Here is a 23,902-nt window from a genome sequence, read left to right as displayed (position 1 = left end):
CCACACCTCGCCTCGATCCGCAGGACCAGACCTAATCGCACCAGCGTCAGCTCCACCGCCAAGCCCGACCTTCCCTGCCGCTCGAACGTCACAGTTTTTGCTGGAAAACGTCCAAAACCCAGCCAGTTTTGACAAAACTTCCAAGCTTTCGATCTCTCTCCTCCGACCACTAAACCAGTCGAGTAAGGTATGAATCTTTACCTATTTTTCATCACTTAGCTGCTGGTTTGGTAGGATTGGACCGATTTCTAGCCTAGATAGATCAAATCATGATCCAAAGTTCGGCCTGTTTTGAGTTTGAAATTCCGGCCACTTCCGGGTAGTTTTTGGGGTAGGTTGGTTTTTTACCTAGGGCAGGAGTTTGGGCCAGCAGTTTGGAGATTTTCCGACCGCTAGAAATTTATCAAGCCACCCACGCATTGCCAGCGAGTGTGGAGGCCTGTGGGCAGCCTGGTGGAGACCACATTCAGTTCTAGAGTGATCCTCGTGCTGTGACGAGTGCATAGGAATTCGCGAATCTCAATTCGGATACCGTTTAAGCCTCGAACGAATTTTGCATATTGTGCGATTTTTCGGGTTCAATACTGTTAAGCCGTTGGATCGTAAACATTTTCAGATATGTTAATCTAGACAATTTCAGGATCGTTTAGGATTCGAAGGATCATGAATAGGAGTCCCAGATACTCTGAAATCGCGAACCCTAGGGCTAGGGTTTTAGAAATCATGCGATTGTACGATCGTGATCAATTCGACCGTCCGATCGAGATCAAACTCTCGGGACATGTGTCCTGGTATATTGGAACTTCTAGAGGCTTTCGGATCATAATTTTGAGGTCGTGGACCCGTAGGGTCCCGGGTTGACTTTTTGGGACTTTAGCGCTTTTTGAGTCCCGAGATACTTCTAAACTATTCCAAATGGAAGAAAAGTTTTTATGGGCATATGAACAACTTTAATTGCACGCACTTCTAGGAGCCGGGAGTCAGGGTTTTTAATTTAATACTATATTGAGTATGGTTTTAATAGAATATTATGGTAATTGAATCAGGCACTCGGGCATCAGTTGACCCTCATGAGGGACCTTCAAGAGGTCCAGCGAGCACGGACCAGCAGTGAGTAGACTCTTTGTTTTTATAAATGAATTTAAGCAGTTCAGTTACAGTATTTGATCTTGAATAAGTTTTATTTAAAGATTAGTGTTTTATAAGCTGTTATATGCTTTTAATATATTTTGTTTTGCATGCTGCCGAGTGGAATAACCTTTAAGGATATAGGGAAAGAGAATTTTAGCTAAATATCAGATAAATGGCAGCAGAGTTTCGGATTTAACAGAAATTTAGTTATTTATCAGATTTTTCAGAAACTTATATTTTCTTAAACCACCTTAGGTACCCAGATATACAGATGTTGCCTTCGGTAAATAAGTTGCCTTCAGATAAATTTGTTGCCTTTGGTAAAAAATGTTGCCTTCGGATTTTATTGGTTGCCTTCGGTTTAGTCAGCATGCTTGACAGTTGCCCCACGAGTTCTATGGTACCCGGACTCTTGTGGAGCGAGTAATGCGGATCTGGCTGACTACAGTCTCCTGAATCCTGCGAGTTGCGGCTCAGATTGACCTTGTGTCACCGAGACCTGCGAGTACATGTCACCAATAGTGATGCGAGGAATTGACGGATATTAGGAATTGATGGAAATAAGGGGTACACCTAGGTGGTAGTTTTAAACTGTTTTCAATGCTTTTAAGAGATTAATGTTGACCATGAGTATGATTGGCATATATATGTATAAATATATGAGTGCATTGGTTTCAATACGAATATCATAAAGAGAATGATTTAGTTTTGTATAACTGTTTTTACAGTGGGGTTAGTATGTTCTTATGCTATTTTTTCCAAACTTTGTTTTGGTCCGCTCACCTTTTCAATGTTTTGCGCCCCCAGGCAGTAGGCGTGCACAGTGATCCACCACCGGGCCGTTTTCCACCTTCTGCGCTTTCCTTTCTGATATAGGACCTTTCTATAAAAGAATTGACTCATTTTGTAAATTCTTAGTAGTCGCTCTAATAATTTTCCCTAATATTAGAATTTAACTGTTGGAATGTACGTATATATATGCTGGCAGTTGGTTGTGTATATACATGCTTGTTTGGCAGGTGTAAATTTTGGGAATTTACCCAATTACAGGGGAGACTTTGCCGATTTTTCGGTAGGAGTCAACCTTGTTATATCGTGCTTTGTAGGGAAGGGCAATTAGGTCATTCGTGCCCAACACCTGCCAGGTGTCGGACACGCACAGGGTCAGGCTCGGATTCCAAAGTGGAATTTGGGTCGGGTCCTGTCATCGAATCCCAGCAAAGATCCTTACCTGCAGAGAAAATTGCCATCCCTATGCTAACCATAGTTTTTTCATTAAGACTCCGATTTGAACCTAGTAGAGGTTTGTAAGCAATTAATGCATCTAATTCTCTTTCACTTTGTACTTTGCATCAAGTTCTCCTTCACTTTCCATTGTCTTGCCATACAGGCACACTTGGTATCATTCTCGCTTTTTATTTTTATTTTTATTTTTTTTCAAAACAATAGCAATATTGAAAGAAGGGGAAATTGAACATAGAACCTCAGATCTAGGGGTAATTGCTCTTAACCACTTAAGCACAACAAATGCCTTACTTGTCACTTTTTATTCTTATATTTCCCTTCTCTATATATAACTTTCTCTGTATTAGCTTTCTCCATTTGAGTTCTCTGCTTTCATTTCTCATAATTAAGTTTTTTGTATTGTCTTATCATTGATTGCCTCAAGACATGGTTGAATATCGGGGATTGACCAAGCACATTGAGGTATTTATGAGATCTAGCAACTCCAAAAAAGACATGTCAAACACAAGTATTGAATGATGCAACGGCCTCCAGAATTATACTTTTTTGACCCTTCCTATTCCAATAATCTCCTTGCTAAGCAGTTGGACAATTTTTCCACTGCCAGTGCAGGCAGTCGATGATTCCAATCATTCTTGGGAAACCTCAAGCCTCGGCTTTTGTGGAAGGCTTCGAAGGTCCCTAGGCATCGGTTTGCGAAGGTACTCCCTCGTGTAGAGGTTTTTTATTGCATCACAAAATCTGACCAAGCACTCTAGGATAGTTGATTTCCCCATCTTAGCAATCCCATCCACCTGGTCTACAGATGCCTCATACACAAGCAGCTGCAAAGCAATTGTAAGTTTTTGCTTCGGAAGAAGACTCAAAATGACAAGACCCAACCCAAATCCCGCTTTGGAATTCGAGCCGGACCTTGTGCTTGTCCAACACCGGTCGGATGTCGGGCACGAATGACCTAATTGCCCTTCCCTATAAAGCACGATAAAATAACAAGGTTGACTCCTACCGAAAAATCGGCAGAGTCTCCCTTGTAACTGGATCAATATCAAAACATTTACACCTGCTAAACAAGCATATAAACACAACCAACTGCCAGCATACGTATATATATATACATTCCAACAATTAAATTCTAATTCTAGGGCAAATTATCAGAGCGACTACTAAGAATTTACAAAGGAGTCAATTCTTTTAAAAACAAAAAGTCCTACATCAAAAAGGAAAGTGTAGAAGGTGGAAAACGGCCCGGTGGTGGATCACTGTGTACGCCTACTACCTGGGGGCGCAAAACATTAAAAGGGTGAGTGGACCCAAAAATAAGTTTAGAAAAATACATAAGAACATACTAACCCCACTGTAAAAACAGTTATACAAACTAAATTATTCTCTTTATTATATTCGTATTGAAATCAATGCACTCATACAATTATACATATATATGCCAATCATACTCATGATCACCATTAATTTCTTAACAGCATTGAAAACAGTTTAAAACTACCACCTAGGTGTACCCCTTATTTCCGTCAATTCCTAATATCCGTCAATTCCTCGCATCACCATAGGTGACACGTACTCGCAGGTCTCAGTGACACAAGGTCAGTCCGAGCCGCAACTAGCAGGATCAGGGGACCGTAGTCAGCCTGATCAGCATTACTCGCTCCACACGAATTCGGGTACTATAGAACTCGTGGGGCAACTATCAAGCATACTGACTAAACCGAAGACAACCAATCAAATCCGAAGGCAACATTTGATCTAAAGACAACTTATTTACCGAAGGCAACATCTGTATATCTGGGTACCTAAGGTGGTTTAGGAAAATATAAAGTTTCTGAAGAAAATCTGCTGAATAATTGAATTTCTGTAAAGTCAAAAACTTTGCTGCCATTTATCTGATAATTAACTAAAATTTCTTTTTCTATATCCTTTAAAGGATATTCCACTCGGCAGCATGCAAAACAAAATATTTAAAAGCATATAACAGCTTATAGAACACTAATCTTTGAATAAAACTTATTCAAGATCAAATACTGTAACTCTAATTTATAAAAACAAAGAGTCCACTCACTGCTGGTCCGTGCTCGCTGGACCTCTTGAAGGTCCCTCCTGCGGGTCAACTGGTGCCCGGGTGCCTAATTCAATGACCATAATATTATATTAATACAATACTCAATATAGTATTCATTTTAAAACCTTGACCTCCGGCTCCAGAAGTACGTGCGTCAGATTAAAGTTGTTCCTATGCCCATAAAAGCTTTCCTTCCACTTGGAATAGTTTAGCAGTATCTTGGGACTCAAAAAGCGCTAAGGTCCCAAAAAGTCAACCTGGGACCCCGCGGGTCCACGACCTCAAAATTATGGTCTGAAAGCCTCTAGAAGTACCAATATACCTAGGACACATTTCCTGAGGGTTTGATCTCGATCGGACGGTCGAGTTGATCACGATCGTACAATCGCACGATTTCTAAACCCTAGCCCTAGGGTTCCGATTTCGGAGTATTCGGGACTCCGATTCACAATCCGTCGAATCCTAAACGATTATGGAAATGTCTAGAGTAACATATCTGAAAAGGATTACGATCCAACGGCTCAACAATATTGAACCCGGAAATCACACAATATGCAAAAATCCGTTCGAGGCTCAAACGGTATCCAAATTGAGATCCGCAAATTCCTACACACTCGTGACAACACGAGGATCGTTCTAAGACTGAAAGTGAGCTCCACTAAACTGCCCACGAGCCGCCACACGCGCCGGCAGCGTGTGGATGGCTTGATAAATTTCTGGCGGTTGGAAAATCTCTAACCGCTGGCCCAAACTCCTGTCCTGGGTAAAACACCCTATTTGGAACCACTTTTGTTCTTGGACTTACCCCAAAATCTGGCCGGAAGTGGCCGGAATTTCAAACTCAAAATTGGTGGAACTTTGGATCGTGATTTGATCTATCTAGGCTAAAAATCGTTCCAATCCTACCCAATCAGCAGTTAAGTCATGAAAAATAGGTAAAGATTCATACCTTACTCGACTGATTTGGCGGCCGGAGGAGAGAGCTCGAAAACTTGGAAACTTTCTCAAAACCGGCTGGATTTTGGACGTTTTCCGGCGAAAATCGTGACGGTCGAGCGGCAGGGAAGGTCGGGCTTGGCGGCGGAGCTGACGTCACTGCGATTGAGTCCTGTTCGGTCGGTCGGGGTGAGGTGTAGCGGTGGCTGGGTGGTTATGGAGGTTCGGCTGGGGAAAGGCGCACGGGAAAGTGCTGCGGGGAGAGATAAGAGAGACTGAGGGAGAAGAGAGAGAATGAGATTTTAAAATTCTGATTTTTCAAATTACCGTTTTGCCCCTCAGAGTATTTTAACCTAAACTTCTTCGTTAGAGCTCCGATTTGAGCCCACTTCGTGTCTACGGACTCGTTTCGTCGTGCTCTACTCAACGGTGTGTGTGGAATTGTCAAATTCTTTCTCGGTAAAAAGGTCAACTTTTCTTTAATAAATTATTCCAAGGGCAAAATTATCTTTTTCTCTTAATAAATTACTAATTAAATATTAATTAAGGTTTGGGTTATTACACAAAAACCCCAAGATCTTCGCACTTCTAAACGAAGTATGTATCGTAATTGCAAAAAGCATGCATGATTTTTGGAACAAACGGGGGCTGGATACTACATCTCCCTCGAAAATAAGAAACATGACAAAATGAATTTAGAATAAAGTAATCTTCCGTGAGATTCTTACCCCGAGAGTGCCTATGTTTGTCCATGTTCAAGGCACAACGACGGTGGTGTTGCCTTGATTGATTGAGCATACCCACCGTTAAAACAACTTCTACCTCTTCTTCATCCATCTCACGATCTTCTTTAGCACGTCTGCACCTGGTTTTTCATCTTCTCGTTGTTGCCTTGTTGTCGTCGGATCAGCTGCACCAAAATGGATTCAACTGCATCCTCAACTTGTGATACTTGCAAGTGCACAAGCTATTCGGTAGTATAGCATATGTAAGTGCGAGGTCGATCCCACGAGGATTGGTGATTGAATGATCCAATTCATTTTCCCTACACAAATCAAAAATGAAAAAGAAAGGAAATAAATAAAATAAGAAAGAAAGAAAACAAATTAAATCAAGCAAATAAGTTCCCAAGTTCAATTTAGATTCATGGATTAATTCTAGCTAAAGTATGATTAAGCCATGGTGTCTGGCCCTAACCTTGTATTCCTGATTCCCTAATTTGATCATATGTTGTCTAACCTAAAATTAAGCATTAGGAATCCATTAAGCATAGAAGAATATTTTAAACAACCAAATATGTATCTAATCCTGATTGTCGAATTCTATACACACTCTTCCTAGTCATAGTTCAATTCGAATTAAAGCATGGTGTCTACTCTTAATTCCAACCAAGATAGCTAACATGCAAGCCTTAATGATGATCAATTATTTAAACTAGCATATTAACTTATAAGCATTATGAATAAGAAAAAAAACCATAATTGAAACTTGGAAACTAATCAAACTTGAAAACTAAGAAATTACATTACAATGAAAATTAAATTAGAACCCGAAAACTTGAAGGAAAATTTAGTAAAAGGATTTTGCTACAACAATTGAGAACTAGAAAGGAAAACTGAAAAGAATGTAATTTCTTAATATTATATTTGGATACAATTGTACAATATATAGAATACAGTTGACTTTTAATGGAACTATTTTGGTAAATACAAAAGGCTATTAACCGTAGCAAATCATTTGGAGATCATGATATCAATCAGCATCATTTAGGGATTCATTAGTGGAGGAAATATTGGTTGTGATCGTAGGATTGACATCCCCCCGCAAACTGGACAGCCCTGGTTGAACAAGTTTGGATCGTGAAAGAGCATGGCGTGGCTTGTGTAGGGCCTTCGTAAGAAGATCAGCTGGCTGATCAATTGAGGGAATATAACGAACTTGGTGACTTCCAAGAGCGACTTTTTCACAAACAAAATGATAGTCAAGCTCGATATGACGCGTCCTGGCATGAAAGACTGGGTTTGCGGCTATGTATGTCGTACTCAGGTTGTCAAAATGAAGGAGAATAGGAAAGTGAAGAGAAACACCAAGCTTGGAGAGCATATAGGAGAGCCAGGTAGTCTCAACACATGAGTGCGCAAGGGAGTGATATTCGGATTCCGCACTTGAATGGGCAACAGTGGGTTGCTTTTTGGAACACCAGGAGATTAAATTAGAGCCTAAATAGATGAGGTAGCCATTGGTAGAGCAACGCGAATTGGACAGCTCGCCCAATCTGCATCAGAGTAGGCACTGAGGCGGGCAGTGGACTGTTGCAAGCTAAGAGAGAGACCAAAGTCGAGCGTGCCTTTGACATACCGTAAGATCCGTTTGGCAGCGACAAGGTGAGAGGTGCGAGGGGCAGCCATGAACTGAGCAACGGAGTGGACCGCGAAGGATAAGTCCGGGCGAGTTAATGTCAAGTATTGAAGACTGCCAACAATCTCACGGTAGGCAGAAGGAGACTCCAGGGGCACACCGTCGGAAGCAGACAAAGGGACTTTGGCAGCCAATGGAGTGTTGGCAGGTTTGCAGTGGAGCATGTCATGACGCTGTAGTAGGTCGTGGGCATATTTCAGTTGTGAGATATGAAGACCACCAGATTTGGTTGTAACTTGGAGGCTCATAAATAAATGAAGTAGACCAAGATCCTTGATATCAAAGGCAAGGCCCAATGCGGTGATGAATTAGTGAAGAAACTTGGAATCATTCCATGTGACCACGATGTCGTCAACATATAATAATAAAAATATGACATAAGAGGCATGCCGAAAAATAAAAAGAGAAGAGTCAGATTGGCTGTGTTGGAAGCCGAAGGAAAGAAGAAATGAGCTAATGCGATGGAACCATGCACAGGGTGCCTGCTTGAGGCCATTTAAGGCCTTGTGAAGCTTACAAACATGATTGGGTCGGGTAGGGTCAACAAAACCCGGTGGTTAAGCCATGTAGACATCTTCTTTGAGAAGGCCATAGAGGAAAGCATTTTTGATGTCTAGTTGGCGGAGGGACCATCCCCGAGAGATGGCAATAGTAAGAACTGTGCGGATGGTGGCAGGTTTGACAACAGGGCTGAAGGTTTCAGCGTAGTCGATACTGGGTTGTTGATGAAAACCCTTAGCAACAAGACGGGCTTTGTAGCGCTCAAGACGACCATCAGAAGTACGTTTGATCCGAAAGACCCATTTGTAGCCAACCGTATTTTGAGATGGGGTAGAGGGAACAAGAGTCCAAGTATTATTCTTCAGAATAGCGTTAATTTCTTCTGTCATGGCAGCACGCCATTCAGCATGTTTCTGAGCTTGAGAAAAACAAGTCGGTTCCTGATCAGTGACAGCTGCCAAAAGAGCACGAGCAAAGGGATACTTAACTGTCCCATCAGTGGGAATTTTGGGATGGAATGTGCCAGTGCGGGATCGGGTAACCATCGGGTGAGGTGTGGGCTGATTGGCTGTGACAGGAGGCACAGGCTCAATTGCAGCATTGGAAGCGGGCAATTCAGCAATAGAACTGCCTGATGGATCTGCGAGAGGAAAAGGACCCATGTGGGCTGATGTAGACACATGGTCCGCCTGGGTGATGGAGTTAGGAAGGAAGGTTTGGGATGCGGGGGCATCAACATGGGCTGACTGGGAGGCAGGGTCAGCAGGGGCTGACTGGGCTGTAGAGGAATTAGGGCCCACGGGGGTGCGTTGGCAAGCTAGGCCTAGAGAAACCGGTTCAAGAAGTGGTCCTGATGGGGAAAGAGGCTACACGGGATCAATAGGCAAATGGGCCACGAGCAATGGGGGCAGCGGTACAACAGGAAGTGGAGAAAGGTCTAGCGCCACATAAGGGGATGAGGAAGACACCTATAACTGAGTAAAAGGAAAACAATCTTCATTAACAATAACATGCCTAGATGTGTAGACACGGCCCGTGGATGGGTAAAGGCAACGATAACCCTTTTGATGGAGGCTATAGCCAATAAAAACACATTCCAAGGAACGACTCAGTAACTTGTGATTAACATAAGGACCAAGAAAAGGAAAACAAGAACACCCAAAGACACGGAGATGAGAATAGGTGGGAGGTTTAGAAAAGAGAACAGTGTAAGGGGTAGACCAGTTTAAGACGGGAGTAGGAAGGAGATTAATAAGATGAACGGAGGTTAGAGCAGCTTCGACCCAAAGATTGAGAGGCATGTGAGAAGTGTTTAGGAGAATACGGGTCATGGTGGCAATGTGGCGATGTTTACGTTCAGCAAGACTGTTTTGCTAAGGGGTGTGGGGACAAGAGAATCTTTGTTGGATACCAAGGAAATGACAGAAAGTGGTGAAAGAAGTATTAACGTATTCCTTACCATTATCACTTTGGAGATATTTGATAGAAGTCCCAAATATGTTTTTAACCATAGCCACAAATTTTTGAAAATGAGAAAATACTTCGGATTTACGACGCATGGGATAAATCCATCAGTAGCGGGAATATTCATCAGTGAAGAGCACATAGTAACGGAAACCGGTAGCAGAAGTAAAAAGAGACATCCATACATCAGAGTGAATTAAGTAAAATAAAGATGGGGCATAATTTTTATTGATAGAAAAAGGTAATTGGGTTGATTTACCAAGAGCACAACCTGTACAAAATTTAGAATGCAAATGAAAGGTAGAGCCTAAAGAGGAGCTTAATTTAGATAGTACGGAAGATGAGGGATGACCAAGACGATTATGCCACACTGAAGACGAGACAGCAGCGTGAGCACGAGGGGTAGAAGGGATAGAAGAGGAGGACATCGGGTACAGACCATCCTTACAGGGGCCCTGGAAAAGAAGTGTGGCAGTATGTAAGTCATAAATTTAGTAGAAATTTGGTGTAAAAACGAAGAAGACAGAGTTATCATGTGTAAAGCGAGCAACAGGCAAAAGATTTTTGTCAAGAGCAGGAACAAGGAAGACATTACTAAGGTTGAGGTTAGAATTCCCCAAAGAGAGAGGTATGTTACCAGTATGAGAGATGGGAAGGGAGTCTCCATTACCCAAAAGTACGGAATTATTACCATTGTAGGGTTGGGGATTTGAGAAAGAATTGGCATTGCCAGTCATGTGGTGGGTTGCTTCTGTATCGGGGTACCACGTGTTATCAGGCATATGAATGGTGTGGGAGCCAGCAAAGGATGGAAAAGAGTGATGGGGGCAAGCAGCAGCATTGTGTTGAGTAGTAGAGCAGGTGGGACACCAATTGGAAGGAGGAGGACCCAACACACCTTGGCCAGCCCAAGGGGGCCGTGAGCTAAAGCCACGACCAGCCGAGGGTTGTGGAGGCACATTCCAGGGAGCCCAACTAGGTGTCTGCCAAGACGAGGATTGAGGGGAGAATGCATTCCAACGATCATCACGACGGGAGCCATTGCAGTTCCAGCCACCACTGCGGCCATTGCGGCTATTGCGGCCGTTACCACCATTGCTGTGGGAGGCATAAGAGGGCTAGGAGAGGCCAGCGCCATCACGAGGTGGCCCGAATGACTGGGCTGCCATAAGGGCAGTGCTCTGGGCAGCAAGGTCAAAGGAAGGCCGTGGGGCATGGGTGTCAAACGAGAGAAGACGAGAGCGTAACTCGGTGAAATTTGGCAACGGAGGGAAATTAAGGATAGTAGTAATGAGCATGGCATAGTTGGGACCCAAGCCACAAAGAATGGCAGTGACCAAGTCATCGTTGGAGAAAGGTTGGTTGATGGAGGCAAGGGAGTCAGCAAGAGATTTGGCCTGGTTGAGGTATTGGTCAACAGATTTGGTGCCTTTTGTCATATCAAGGAGTTGGAAGCGGAGATTGGCAGCACTAGCAATGGACTTTTGGGCAAACTGAGTTTGCAAACAATCCCAGATTTCTTTGGAAGTGTCGTAACCGACAGTGAGGGCGAGAACTGACTCGGAAAGTGTAGAGGTGAGGTAGCTAATGATAAGCTAGTCTTGTTTGTACCAGACGAGGAAGACAGGATTGGGTTGAGAGAAATTAGGAGGGTTGGAGGAGTTGGTGGTTGTGGTAGCAGCAGGGGCAGGTTTAGACCCATCAATATATTGCCACAGGTCATGGCCAACAAGGAAAGGCTTGATTTGGAGAAGCCAGAGCAAGTAGTTGGATTCAGAGAGTTTGATGAAATGGGTAGTGTTTGGGCCCAAAGGGGAGGGAAAGGAAGAGGAGTTGTTGGTGGCGGCCATGGAGGATCAAAGAAGAGAGGTGACTATGTTTGAAGGAGAGAAGGGCTGATACCATGTAAAGAATGTAATTTCTTAATATTATATTTGGATACAATTGTACAATATATATATATATATATAGAATACAGTTGACTTTTAATGGAACTATTTTGGTAAATACAAAAGGCTATTAACCGTAGCAAATCATTTGGAGATCATGATATCAATCAGCATCATTTAGGGATTCATTAGTGGAGGAAATATTGGTTGTGATCGTAGGATTGACAAAAACTAAAAGAATTTGAGGGAGAGAAGGGAGGGGAGCTCTAGAGAAGTGTTTGAGAGCTCCCCCCTTTGGGGTGTGTTTACAAGCTTGGAGAACCTCACTATTTATAGGCCTAGGGGAAGTGAAAATTCTGAATTGAGTATTGCTTCTACCTACAGCACTCACTTCACCAACTTACAACACTCAATTCACCAATTTTACCTAACACACAATTGCATTTGAAAACAATTCCTCTTGTCTTTAGGCTTAGTGTTGCAGCTTCCACTTCATCTTCTTTTATTTCACTTGGCTGCTGCAAAACTCCACTCCAATTATAAGTATTGAATATGCTTCACCTAACTTTCCCACAATCAATAACACTTCATCATGCATGACAATGCATTGCAGTCTTCTTTTGGGCTCTTTTTGGGCTTGTTCCTCCATTTATAAAATGATGAATAAATACAGATCTTGAAGCTCTTTGTCTTATCTTTCCAAGCATATGCAGCTCAGCTCAAGGAAAAATCGGAAAGACCTTCAAATGTCATTTTTGGCCCAGTAACGCAGATGCTGCCGATCTTAAGCTGCCAAAACTTGCATAACTTCCTCTAGAAGACTCGAAATCATAAACCGTAAAATGCTCCAGAAACTAGACTTCAGCATATTTGAATGATACATGGCTCATTATCTGGTTCTTCCTGAGCAAGTACAGTCTAATCCGTGAAGTTGACTGATCCGCAGGCACAATTGTTGAGCTAATTTGACTCCAAAATGCATTAAATGAGTCTCAAAGCTTAATACACTGAAACAAACACAAACGATATTAAAAGCACAAGTTTAACTCAAAAACATAACCAAATCATAAGTTAGAAGGCTACAAAATGATATGTAAATATGCATCGATCATGCCTCTCCAACACCCTCATTAGGTTAGACATTGAGAGTAGAATGTGTTTTGTAAAATATGAGAAACGAAAGGATAGAGAAGATATGGTGTGAGAGGTCTAAGTTAAGGGTGTAGTTTTATAAAGGGATTTAGAAGATAAAGATAATACATGGCGCAAGTTTAGAGGGTGAAAATCTTATCTGAAATATGAGATTAGAATTTTATCACAAATATCGACACGTGGCAACCGAGAATTTTATCCATAAATCCTATCTGAAATTTGAGATATATGAATGTTATAACAAAATATGGACACGTGGCAACCGAAAATGTTTTCTGAAATTTTAGGTGAGAATTTTTTAATAAATAGTGACACGTGGCAATTGAAAATCTTATTCGAAAAACTTATCAAAATTAATGGTTTAAATATAAAAAATAGAAAATAAATTGAAGTGAAAACAAAAAAGGCAAGGGCTGCCACTATTCATGTGAATAGTGGCAAACCTTGCCTTACTTTTACCTTGCCCTTGTCTTTTGAGGTGGAAATGCTCTAAAACGCTTAAACTAGATTTGATGGGGTGCGCTAGAATTATGCAGTAGTGCAACGCTTGGGTGACACTAGAGAGCCCCAACAGCAAGCTACTGTAGTGGACCCTCCCCCTAAAGAAATGAATTTAATATCATGTGAGCCATTGGCCCACGTATCAGATATTAAACTGATAAGAACAGATACTACACTTGATCTTAGCTAAAAGCCCGAGAAAGGTATGCTTATTTAGGCCTTGGATTGATTTTTTTATATATACCCTATCTTGAAAAAATCTTTGCTGTCTTTGTGCTTCAATGCAAGTACATCTAAATCCTCTTCGCAGCCTTGAGGTCTAGGTTTTTTTTTTTTTTTTTTCCTTTTTTTTCTAGTACCCAACAACCCCAATCAAGTTTTTAGAGTTTTGCGTTCACCCACCCGTTTCGGTTGGGTGGCCCTACTTACCCGAGGGTATACGGTGTGCTTTGTTCAACTTCACCGTAGTGAACAGTTCAAGAGCACCACACCTCATCTGACAAAACTTTGTTCAAACGACCAATCTCTTTAATGCCCTACTTAGTTATAAGCCCACACTAATAGACTCAGTAATAACAAAGTATTACTTAAGTCATTATAAACATTCTTATTATTATGCGTTTTTCCAATGTGAGACTTTATCCCAATAGTGATATCAAAATCCTGACTAGGAAATTATCTTTGTAGTCTAGCTCGAGTATCTCTTCATTCTTTTTTTGTCAGCTCGAGTATCTCTTCCTAATTCGCGAATCAAATAGGACCTAAGAAAAAACTGATGGGAGTAAAAGGGTGAGATAGACGTGATTGTCAGCACCCACGCATGACAATTGTTTGTGCAAATAATCTCATGAGAGAATATTCGCTTCTAGATTCTTCAACCTTCAATCTTCCTTCTCTCTCTTCCTCAATTCCTGTAAAACAAATTGGAGTAAATAGACCACACCCGGAGGGTGTTGGCCAACGGCCCTCCAATGTCTAAGTTTGTTCGAGTGTTTGTAGGAAAAGAATAGCTAAGCAAAGGGTACGGAGTTTATGTATGGTGTGAACCGGGCGGCTGGAGCCATGTGTGGTGGCCGGAGCCGTGTGGAGAAAATATGGAGAGTGGAGAGTGGAGAGGGAGAGAGAGCTTCGGGTATTAGGAGTAGGTTTAGATGTACCTTGAATGATGAATGAAGTCGTCTATTTATAGGAGCCTCAAGGCTAGGGTTTCGTAGAGAATATGCTGAGTTTATTCTTTACCCAAGTTCGTAGGGATCGAGTCAGACTTGATAATATTTGAATTAATGATATTCTCTCTTTAAATAAAGATAATATCATATTAATTAAGATATTTATCCCAATTAATTAATTAATTAGCTAGATAAACTAGTTTAATTAATTAATTTAAGAGATAATCTTCTTTTCCACGTGGCGTCCTGTAATTGGAGACGAAAATATTTGCTCCCATAACAATAGCATCAAAAAAAATATTTTTAGATTGAAAGAATAGAATATAAGTTATTGCACCTCTCTTAAAAGCCTCGGCGTTTGCTTGCTGCTCCACTTGTGATTTGAAGTTTCATATTTTTAATTTTTCTTGAAGAATTCCTAAAATATAACATTGTATTATTCAAGGTGTATGCCCTTGATTTTAATATGTCTGTTGATGAAAATTGACCAAAACAAGTAAGAGCAATATTTTCTTCAAGAAATATAGGTTTTTTCACTTGTAAAAATTTATCTTTTACCAATTTTAAATTGCATTTCAAATTTTTTTTTTATAATTGCACTTAGACATAATGCCTATAAATTGTAAACTTGGTAGTGATCAACGGAACTTTCGTGTAAAACCCAGTGACGAAAGATGTTCTTTTCCCTATTACTTTTGTAGCTTAAACTCCTTAACTGGACTCGAACTAAACTTTCCATAACTTATGTAGGGGTCTTTTTATTCCAGCAGCCTGACGAATGGGCTTGGGCCGCCGAAAAGAGAAACAAGTGAAATTACCCCCTGTGCTTGAGTTCAAGAATTAGGCCCCAAGAATGCTTCGAAAGGGTAGTAAAGCCTTAGGAAGCATCTTGGTTATCTTCACCAACAAAAATAATGACTGCTTACAGATAAATTCTTAGTGCTTGCAGGTAGAATCTTAGCTTGGCATGAGAGGCTTGTGGCATGGGAGCAAAACAATCATGAGTTTAGCATAAACAAAGAGAGGGCTGTGAATTCCTATGAGAAACAAGGGTTTTAAGACAAGGGGGAATGGATTCTAAGAAGGTTTGTTGAAGAGGGAGAGAGATGGGGGTATGATGGGTGTGTTGAGTAGTTTCCGGCAGCTTGACGAAAAGTCTGTCAATCTCTGGAGTTTTAACAGAAGAGAAAAGGGGAAGAGATGGATGAATATGGCTCAAAATTGCAGAGGCTTCAGGGAGGAGAGATAAAGCTTGCTCCTCATATGTGTGTTGCTTAGGATAAAGAAGAATGAGATAGAAGGTGAGGCACTTGGGCTTGATGTTAGCAGTTAGAGAATAAGCTTGCTCGACTACTCTAGTTGAGTTTAATGGGTAGGAGGTACCTTCTTTTATAGTCGTTGGAAGCTCCTCCTTCCCAAGAAACCATAATGGGTTCTCTCCAATTTTGCCAAGTCTCTCCTTTCATTTCTCTTCTGTCCCTTCGATCCATCCCATTTTGTGAAATTCTCCTCTGCCCAATCGCACCAAAAATAGGGTTTTGGGAGCTCTAGGCTTATTAGTGGTGATTTCTTATTTTTGGCTGTCATTTCTCCTCTTTTCCTCCCCTATTTCATGGCAAGATCTGGTGGGGGAAAAGAAATGGGTATGTATGCTGGTTTGAAGGGTGGTTTGCTTAAACATCCCTTGGTTTTCCTGATGGCTTGCATTGGGTTTGTCTTTGGCCATGTGCTGGAGTCTCCCAGCTTCCTGAGCGTACAAACATCTCCTAGTTTTCTATCGTGGTTTCATTTCAAACCATGTGCTGGGGATTTTTTGGATATTTTGTAAACCACTTGGGCTATTTGGGCCTTCCTAAGGTGATGGGTTAGTGTATTTAAGGGAATGGGCCAACCTCCTAAGTGATGGACCATTTTTATTGAGATGATGAGTTAATTTTTCCTAAAGTATTGGGCTATTTCTCTCTTTTATGCTTACCCACATATTTGGACTCAAGAAATGGGCTTGAGTTCTGGGGCTCCCAAGTAGCCCAAAACTGCCATTTCTCGGCTCATCAATGGGCCTCATGAAAGCTCGTTACCATCCATACCACAACCCACTCAAGCAAGGCCAGGGCGTTTGCTTGGCCTGGGCCCACTTAAGCTTGTAGCTTGGCTAGGTGTAATAATAATGATTTTTCGCTTGGTATTGCATGTCGTTTGGCGTGCTTGAATTTCGTATCCTTTAAAAAGGGATATGATGCTTGACGGGATAATTAGCATGAGCTTGTAGAGTCAGTGCCTTTAATAGGCTTTTTTCGATTCTTAGCATGACGGATTGCACATTTATTTGGCATGGCTCGTGGTCGTGGCTCATGCAAGTGTGAATGACGAACTTTTGCTTGCTCCAAATCAGGTATTTTCTTAACAAGGCATTGCGTTGTGCCGAAAATTTATTTGGGCCCAACCCTAAATTTTTGGGGCTCAACATTAGCCCCCTTAATTATTAGGCCTATGGATAAGTGCTGTAATGGGTCGAATAATTAAACCTGACCCCAAAATCAATTTCATAAGCTCCTTTGTGGTTTCACAGATATCCACTTCCTCCTTCTTCTTTTATATTTATTATTTCTTCCTTCTTCTCCTTCTTCCTTACGCGCACCAGAGTAACCCTCTCCCCATCACCTTCATCTTCTTTTTCCTTTTCTTCCTCCAACGAACTCAGAGCGCGAGAGACAGTATGATCAAGAAGAACCGCATGTCTACAGCCATTGGAAGGGAGCTCAAGCCAAACCTGACTTCGTTATTCCTGGCACGAAGAAACCCACTTGCTATTGCTCGATGAGATTGTCTCTGTGTAGACTTTTCTTGCAAAATTCCCAATTCCTTCTTTCTTGGTGTATCTGAGGTTATCATTTGAGGAGATTAACAAGGTATGCCCTTTTTTTCTTGCAATTTCTTAAATCTATTGAGGGGTTTGTTGGGTTCTTCATGCCTATGGGTTTGGCTCTTTGTTGGCCAAGCACCCACTCCTTTTGACCCATCCATCTTTTATCGGAGTAATCGTTAGCAAGGAAGGGTTTGCATCCGTTTTTGGGGTTATTTTCTTTTTGGCAAGCTACTGGAAGAGTGCGAACTTTGTGAGAGGAAATCGTTGGTATGGATTGCATCCTTTTCTTTTCTTCATTTTCTTTATGGCGTGCTGGGCCTCTTTGTGCTAGCAAAAAGTCTAAACTTTGCATGATGTGATGCTCTTATGATTGTAGGTTTTTACGTCTTTGGCACAGGAAATGGGAAGTGTTGAAAGCTTGTGTCACATTCCTTGCTGGTGGAAGCTTTGAGCGAACCGACTTCGTATCTTGGGCATTTAGACTTCTACCTTGGTCGTTTGGTAAGTAGTTCTGCTCGTTTGCTGGAGCCTCAAATCCTTCTTTTTAACTCTGTAGGAATATATATAGACTGATATCTTGGCCTAGACTTGTTTTTCTTGTGAACACATGCTTTATTAAATCTGGACTTTTCTCCCATCTTGTGGAAATAGAAATTGACAGAATGCATGCTTTGCAATGCTTGAATATTTTTGCATTTTGAGGGAGAATTTGCTTGTCATGGGCATTGCTTGAGAATTTTGCTTGCCATGGATAAATTGCATGCTGCTTTGATATTTTCTTAAGCGTTTTCTTTGGCGTGAGCTTGACTTGCCATGCTTGGCGTATATTTTGCGTGTGCTACGTTCTTGACCACTTTTTTTGATTGTTGTTGAACTATATGCATCATGAGCGTATGCTTGTAACCGCATGATTAATACATAGGATTAGAGGTTGTTGAAAGCTTGAGGAAAGAACCATTGGTTTCTTTTTTTTGAACTTAGAGCTTGGACGTGGATAACTATTTATTTTTTTGTCTTTATGGGGATAGATGTGAACATGTGTATGATGGGTCTGCAAGAATGCCGTGCAACTCATAGGATTTTTTATGTTTTTGTGAAAAAGGTTAATATGAGGTAAATAGTGTTCAATTTGTAACACTTGCTTTGTGAAAAAAAGGTATGATGGAATGATTGATTGAGCATGGAATGGGAACTTTGCTTGTCATGAGCTCGAGTAATAGATTGCATGATGCTTCGAAAATATTTTTGTTTATGCATTTCGCTTGGCATGAGATAGCTTGCTTGGCTTGGCTTGTGAAGTTCATATTGCTTGCATGCTAGTGTGGAGATTACTTGGCTTTAACACAAAGATGCTTTGCCCTTTTGTAGCATATTCTTTGCTGGCAATTCTTGCAGGGATTCACGTAATAAGTCCCAATGACCTTTGTGATGAGTGATGGCCCATTTCCCCTTGCACGATGGGTTGAAGAATGGATGACTACCTTTATAGCTTAGAAACACTTGCCAAGACTTGATCATAGGCACTGAGTAAGCTTTGGAGGCTACTCTCATTTTCAGGTGTTGTATAGAAGAAATGCATGTTTTCGGTGACCCCTTGATTTTTTTCAATACCCTTGCAGCATCACTAAGGGTTGGCCAGAATGGTTTGATTGCGAGTTGACAGACCCAACTACCAAAGATGTTTTACGAATGATTTAAGGTTGCAAAGGAAACATTGTTTTCGACCTTACAGTAATGTGCTGAAAGGTTTGAGCATGTGTCTTATTAAGGATTTCGTGTGGACTTCCCACTTGATACTTAAAAGAAGTTATAGCACACGCTGTTTTTAGAGCACAAGCTGCTTGTAGCATAAAAATGCATCCCTAGTCCCCCTTAAACAAGAGTTGTCGTTAATGCGTTGAGCCTTAAGGAACACGAATTGGAGAGCCAGTGCCGTAAGCTACAAGACCTTCTCCTTGACAAATGAGCTACTGAGAATGGCTCTTGGGGCGTGGTGGAAACATCGAAAGGATCATCTCTCCGCGCATTTTCTAGTCATGCACCGTGATATAGTTAAGGTACCGAATTCTCCTTCTTCGCACCATGATATATAATTGTTTTTTTTTAGCAAGGCTATATCTTCCAGCACCATCCTTCTCTAACACCTGTCCTTATTTCACCTTACAGGTCGCATTTCTTTGTTGTGGGGGGTTGGCTGGCTCAGTGCGTAGTAGCTTTTCCTTTTGAAACCACAGGGTGTATTGATTTGTAGCACAGTTGACTGCATTTGGGCTTGAGTTGTACCTCTTTTTTTTTTCTTTTTTTTTCTTTTTTTTGAGAGACTAAAGCTCATGTTGTTGTAACCTTGAAACACAGCTTTGTTACATACTTTCTATCATAACTTTTGATCTAGAATGCTTGAGATATTAAGCTTCGGCTTGTTTTGTACGCTTTGTTTGGTTGGAAATAATGAAATGCATGAATTGTTGAGGTTTGGAATGCATTGAGATAATGATTTCCAGCTTGTTCTGTACACTTTGCTTGGTTGAAATGCATGAGTTGCTTGAGATTTTAACAGGTTGGGTTGTGGTAGGTGCAAGGTACATGCTGCCAATTTTTTTTACAGGATCACAAAAGTGTTTGCCCCATTGCCTCTACGCTTTTTTTTTTCCTCACAAGGCCTTCCTTATGTGATCTGATTTTTCTTTCACTGCACCCCAACACATACACTCTCTTCAAATATTGCAAGGGCTGGGATGATTTTCCTTGATAGCATGACCTTCTTTTTTACTTTTCAAGATTGACACATGATATTGCATAGTGCTTGTTAACAGCTTGGGGTCCCATCTAAGTGGCTTTGCTTGGTATAGTTACTGCTGAGAGGCTTAGCTTTATAAAGAAAAGTTCGCTTGTCTATATATTTTTTTTTTCAAAGAATATGATTTGCAAAACAGAAGAAGATAACAGCAATGAAAGAATTCTAGAGGCTTCTTTCCTTCTCCAAAATACTCCATTCTCATTGCAAATATCATCTTACAACTTGGCATGCCATAATGGTGGTGCATTCTACAAAAGTTGTGAAAGCATATGGTGAAAACACAAAAGGAGTTTATCTTTGAAATAAATTTGAAAAGCCAAAAACAAAAGGATAGGTGCAAAAGCAACTCAACAGTAGTAAGGCTTTGAGCCACTTTGCATTGATGAATACTCCAATCAAATCAAGCCCCCAAGTATGAAAGGGCCAAGGGGTATTCAAGACTTGTAATAGCATGAAAGCTTGTGGCTTAGGTTGGCATGTATTTGGCATGTGTTGTGCAAGGCTGCCATGCTTTAAAGAGATATTTAACAGAGGCATAGCTGCTGCTTTACTTGCATGCGGCTCATAACCCAACAAATTAAAGAGTGATTTGGAGCTCATAACCCATTGTACTTTCTTCAACTTCTGTGAGGTTATGAGAGTTACGGTAACTGTCTCTCGATAATCTTGCTGACCAAATGAAGCCCCCAAGTGGCGTTCTTCTAGCATGTCCAATGTGAATACTTCGTTGCTGGAACCATTCTCCCATCCATTAGCAAGCAGCCATGTGGTGTTATAGCTCGAGAATTTTGAATATTTAGGCCAGTAGGCTTTCTACATGTTTCCTCAAAGCTCCCAAATAGTCTCTGATGGCTTTGGGTCATTCTTCCACGAGTGACACAATGCATCATCGTCGAGCAAGTTATCAAAGCATGTAATGACATCAGCCATCTCATTTCCCCTTCGTTTCGGCAAGGGGTCCTCGTCAAAAGCTTGCTTCCTAGAGGGCAACCTAAGAGTTCCGTCATGTATCTCGGCGTGCAAGATCTTCCTCAAAGTTTGACAAGCAGTGGTTGGATGACCCACAAACTGATGATAACGGCAGTACCTTTGGTAGGGACTTTGTAGGGCCTGAGGGGTTTGATTGCACCGTCGGCAAACATCGTACCAAGAATGGCATGGAATTCTTCATCTTTACACGGTAGTGGCGGGTACATCTCCCTATCTTTCCTTTTGCATGAATTGTAGTCACTAGACGATTTGGAATCCTCATCTATTTCTAGTGTGCTTCTTCCTCTTCACTCCTCCAAACTTCCTGCCCAGTTAGCTTGACCGACATACTTGTCTTTCTTACTGCTTCCAGCAGCCGAGAAAATTGGCTAATGCCAATATTCTCCAGATAGACTCTATAATCTGCCATGATGTTGCTAATACAAATTTCAACAAGCGCTTCCTCATCCTTCTCATTATAGCAGTCTAGAGCCAGGTCCCGGAACCTGCGCACGAAGTCCACGGGATCTTCCCCATATTTTTGGCGAGTGTTGTTGAGTTGAGTGGTAGTAACTCTTTCCTCATGCTGGAAGTATTTCTTACAGAAGCTGCTTGCCAAGAGCAAACAAAGCCTGATGTCAATGTCGTGTACCACGTATAAGCACGGTCGGTAAGGCTTTTTGAAAACTCCCGGAGACGGAGATTACGATCACCAGCATGTGGTCCCAAAGCATCAATGAAGCGGTTGACATGCTCCTTCGGGCTTCCTTTTCTTCCGTCGAAAATGACAAAGCTTGGTGCTTTATAGCCATTGGGGTATGACTGCTGGAGTAGGCTTGATGGATATAGTGGCTAAGGGATATACTTCCAATCCTCCTGGCTTCGGCTTAGTTTCTTCTCCAGCATGGTAATAACATCTTCGTGAGTGACAAAAGATGGCCCATTTTGTTCAGAACCCTTTCGGGCAGCAGCAGACTCCTCTTGGGGAGGTATTTCGTTTTCTTCGCTTGGCTTAGAGACTGAGATTTTTAGCTCTTCGATTGTGTCTACCATCTCCCTTTGGGTTTTCCCCATAGCATGGATGGCTGCAACAAGGTCTGTGAGAGTGAAAACTCCTTCACTTGCATGTTCTTCTTCTCTATGTGAGGCATATTGCCTTGACTCCAAGTCACTGTGGTCCAGCTTGTCTTGGGAAGACATGGTATTGCTTCTGGTCTTCTTCTTTGGAGGCTTCGGTGAAGATAATGGCCTAATCCCCAGCAGAGTCGCTAATTTATGTAAGGGTCTTTTATTCCAGCAGCCTGATGAATAGGCTTGGGCTGCCGAAAAGAGAAACAAGTGAAATTAACCCCTGTGCCTGAGTTCAAGAATCAAGCCCCAAGAATGCTTCGAAAGGGTAGTGAAGCCTTAGGAAGCATCTTGGTTACCTTCACCAACAAAAATAATGGATGCTTACAGATAAATTCTTAGTGCTTACAGGTAGAATCTTAGCTTGGCATGAGAGGCTTGTGGCATGGGAGCAAAACAATCATGAGTTTAGCATAAACAAAGAGAGGGCTGTGCATTCCTATGAGAAACAGGGGTTTTAAGACAAGGGGGAATGGATTCTAAGAGGGCTTGTTGAAGAGGGAGAGAGATGGGGCTATGATGGGTGTGTTGAGTATTTTTGGCAGCTTGACAAAAAGTCTGTCAATCTCTGGAGTGTTTTAACAGAAGAGAAAATGGGAGGAGATGGATGAATATGGCTCAAAATTGCAGAGGCTTCAGGGAGGAGAGATAAAACTTGCTTCCTAGATGTGTGTTGCTTAGGATAAAGAAGGAGGAGATAGAAGGTGAGGCACTTGGGCTTGATGTTAGCAGTTAGAGAATAAGCTTGCTCGACTGCTCTAGTTGAGTTTAATGGGTAGGAGGTACCTCCTTTTATAGTCATTGGAAGCTCCTCCTTCCTAAGAAAACCTAATGGGTTCTCTCCAATTTTGCCAAGTCTCTCCTTTCATTTCTCTTCTCTCCCTTTGATCCATCCTATTTTGTGAAATTCTCCTCAGCCCAATCGCACCAAAAACAAGGTTTTGGGAGCTCTAGACTTATCAGTGGTGATTTCTTATTTTTGGCAATCATTCCTCCTCCTTTCCTCCCCTATTTCATGGCAAGATCTGGTGGGGGGAAAGAAATGGGTATGTATGCTGGTTTGAAGGGTGTTTTGCTTAAACATCCCTTGGTTTTCCTGATGGCTTGCATTGGGTTTGTCTTTGGCCATGTGCTGGAGTCTCCTAGCTTCCTGAGCGTACAAACATCTCCTAGTTTTCTATCGTGGTTTCATTTCAAACCATGTGCTGGGGATTTTTTGGATATTTTGTAAACCACTTGGGTGGGCCTTCCTAAGGTGATGGGTTAGTGTATTTAAGGGAATGAGCCAACCTCTTAAGTGATAGACCATTTTTATTGAGATGATGAGCTAATTTTCCTAAAGTATTGGGCTTGAGTTTTGGGGCTCCCAAGCAGCCCGAAACTCCCATTTCTCGGCTCATCAATGGGCCTCATGAAAGCTCATTACAATCCATACCACAACCCACTCAAGTAAGCCCCGGGCGTTTGCGTGGCTTGGGCCCACTTAAGCTTGTAGTGTGGCTAGGTGTAATAATAATGATTTTTCGCTTGGTATTGCATGTCGCTTGGCGTGCTTGAATTTCGTATCCTTTAAAAAGGGATATGATGCTTGAAGGGATAATTAGCATGAGCTTGTAGAGTCAGTGCCTTTTATAGGCTTATTTCGATTCTTAGCATAACGGATTG

At 41.7% G+C, this 23,902-nt stretch overlaps 2 protein-coding genes across 2 annotated transcripts; both read right to left on the bottom strand.

The window, feature by feature from the left end:
• LOC109950346 (uncharacterized mitochondrial protein AtMg00810-like) lies at window positions 7,603–8,049 on the bottom strand. The gene has a single exon (XM_020568914.1). It carries the CDS (start codon window positions 8,047–8,049, stop codon window positions 7,603–7,605), a length of 447 nt encoding a protein of 148 aa, XP_020424503.1.
• On the bottom strand, window positions 8,359–8,964 carry LOC109950345 (uncharacterized mitochondrial protein AtMg00820-like). Its single transcript, XM_020568913.1, has one exon. The coding sequence runs from the start codon at window positions 8,962–8,964 to the stop codon at window positions 8,359–8,361; it is 606 nt and encodes a 201-aa protein (XP_020424502.1).

Source organism: Prunus persica, chromosome G7 (genome assembly GCF_000346465.2).
Source record: "Prunus persica cultivar Lovell chromosome G7, Prunus_persica_NCBIv2, whole genome shotgun sequence".
Taxonomy (NCBI): domain Eukaryota; kingdom Viridiplantae; phylum Streptophyta; class Magnoliopsida; order Rosales; family Rosaceae; genus Prunus; species Prunus persica.
This window is presented reverse-complemented; position numbering and strand designations above follow the sequence as displayed.

Coding starts and splice junctions, on each gene's coding strand:
- LOC109950346 (XM_020568914.1), bottom strand. CDS start 8,049: ATGAGCCTCCAAGTTACAACCAAATCTGGTGGTCTTCATATCTCACAA.
- LOC109950345 (XM_020568913.1), bottom strand. CDS start 8,964: ATGGGTCCTTTTCCTCTCGCAGATCCATCAGGCAGTTCTATTGCTGAA.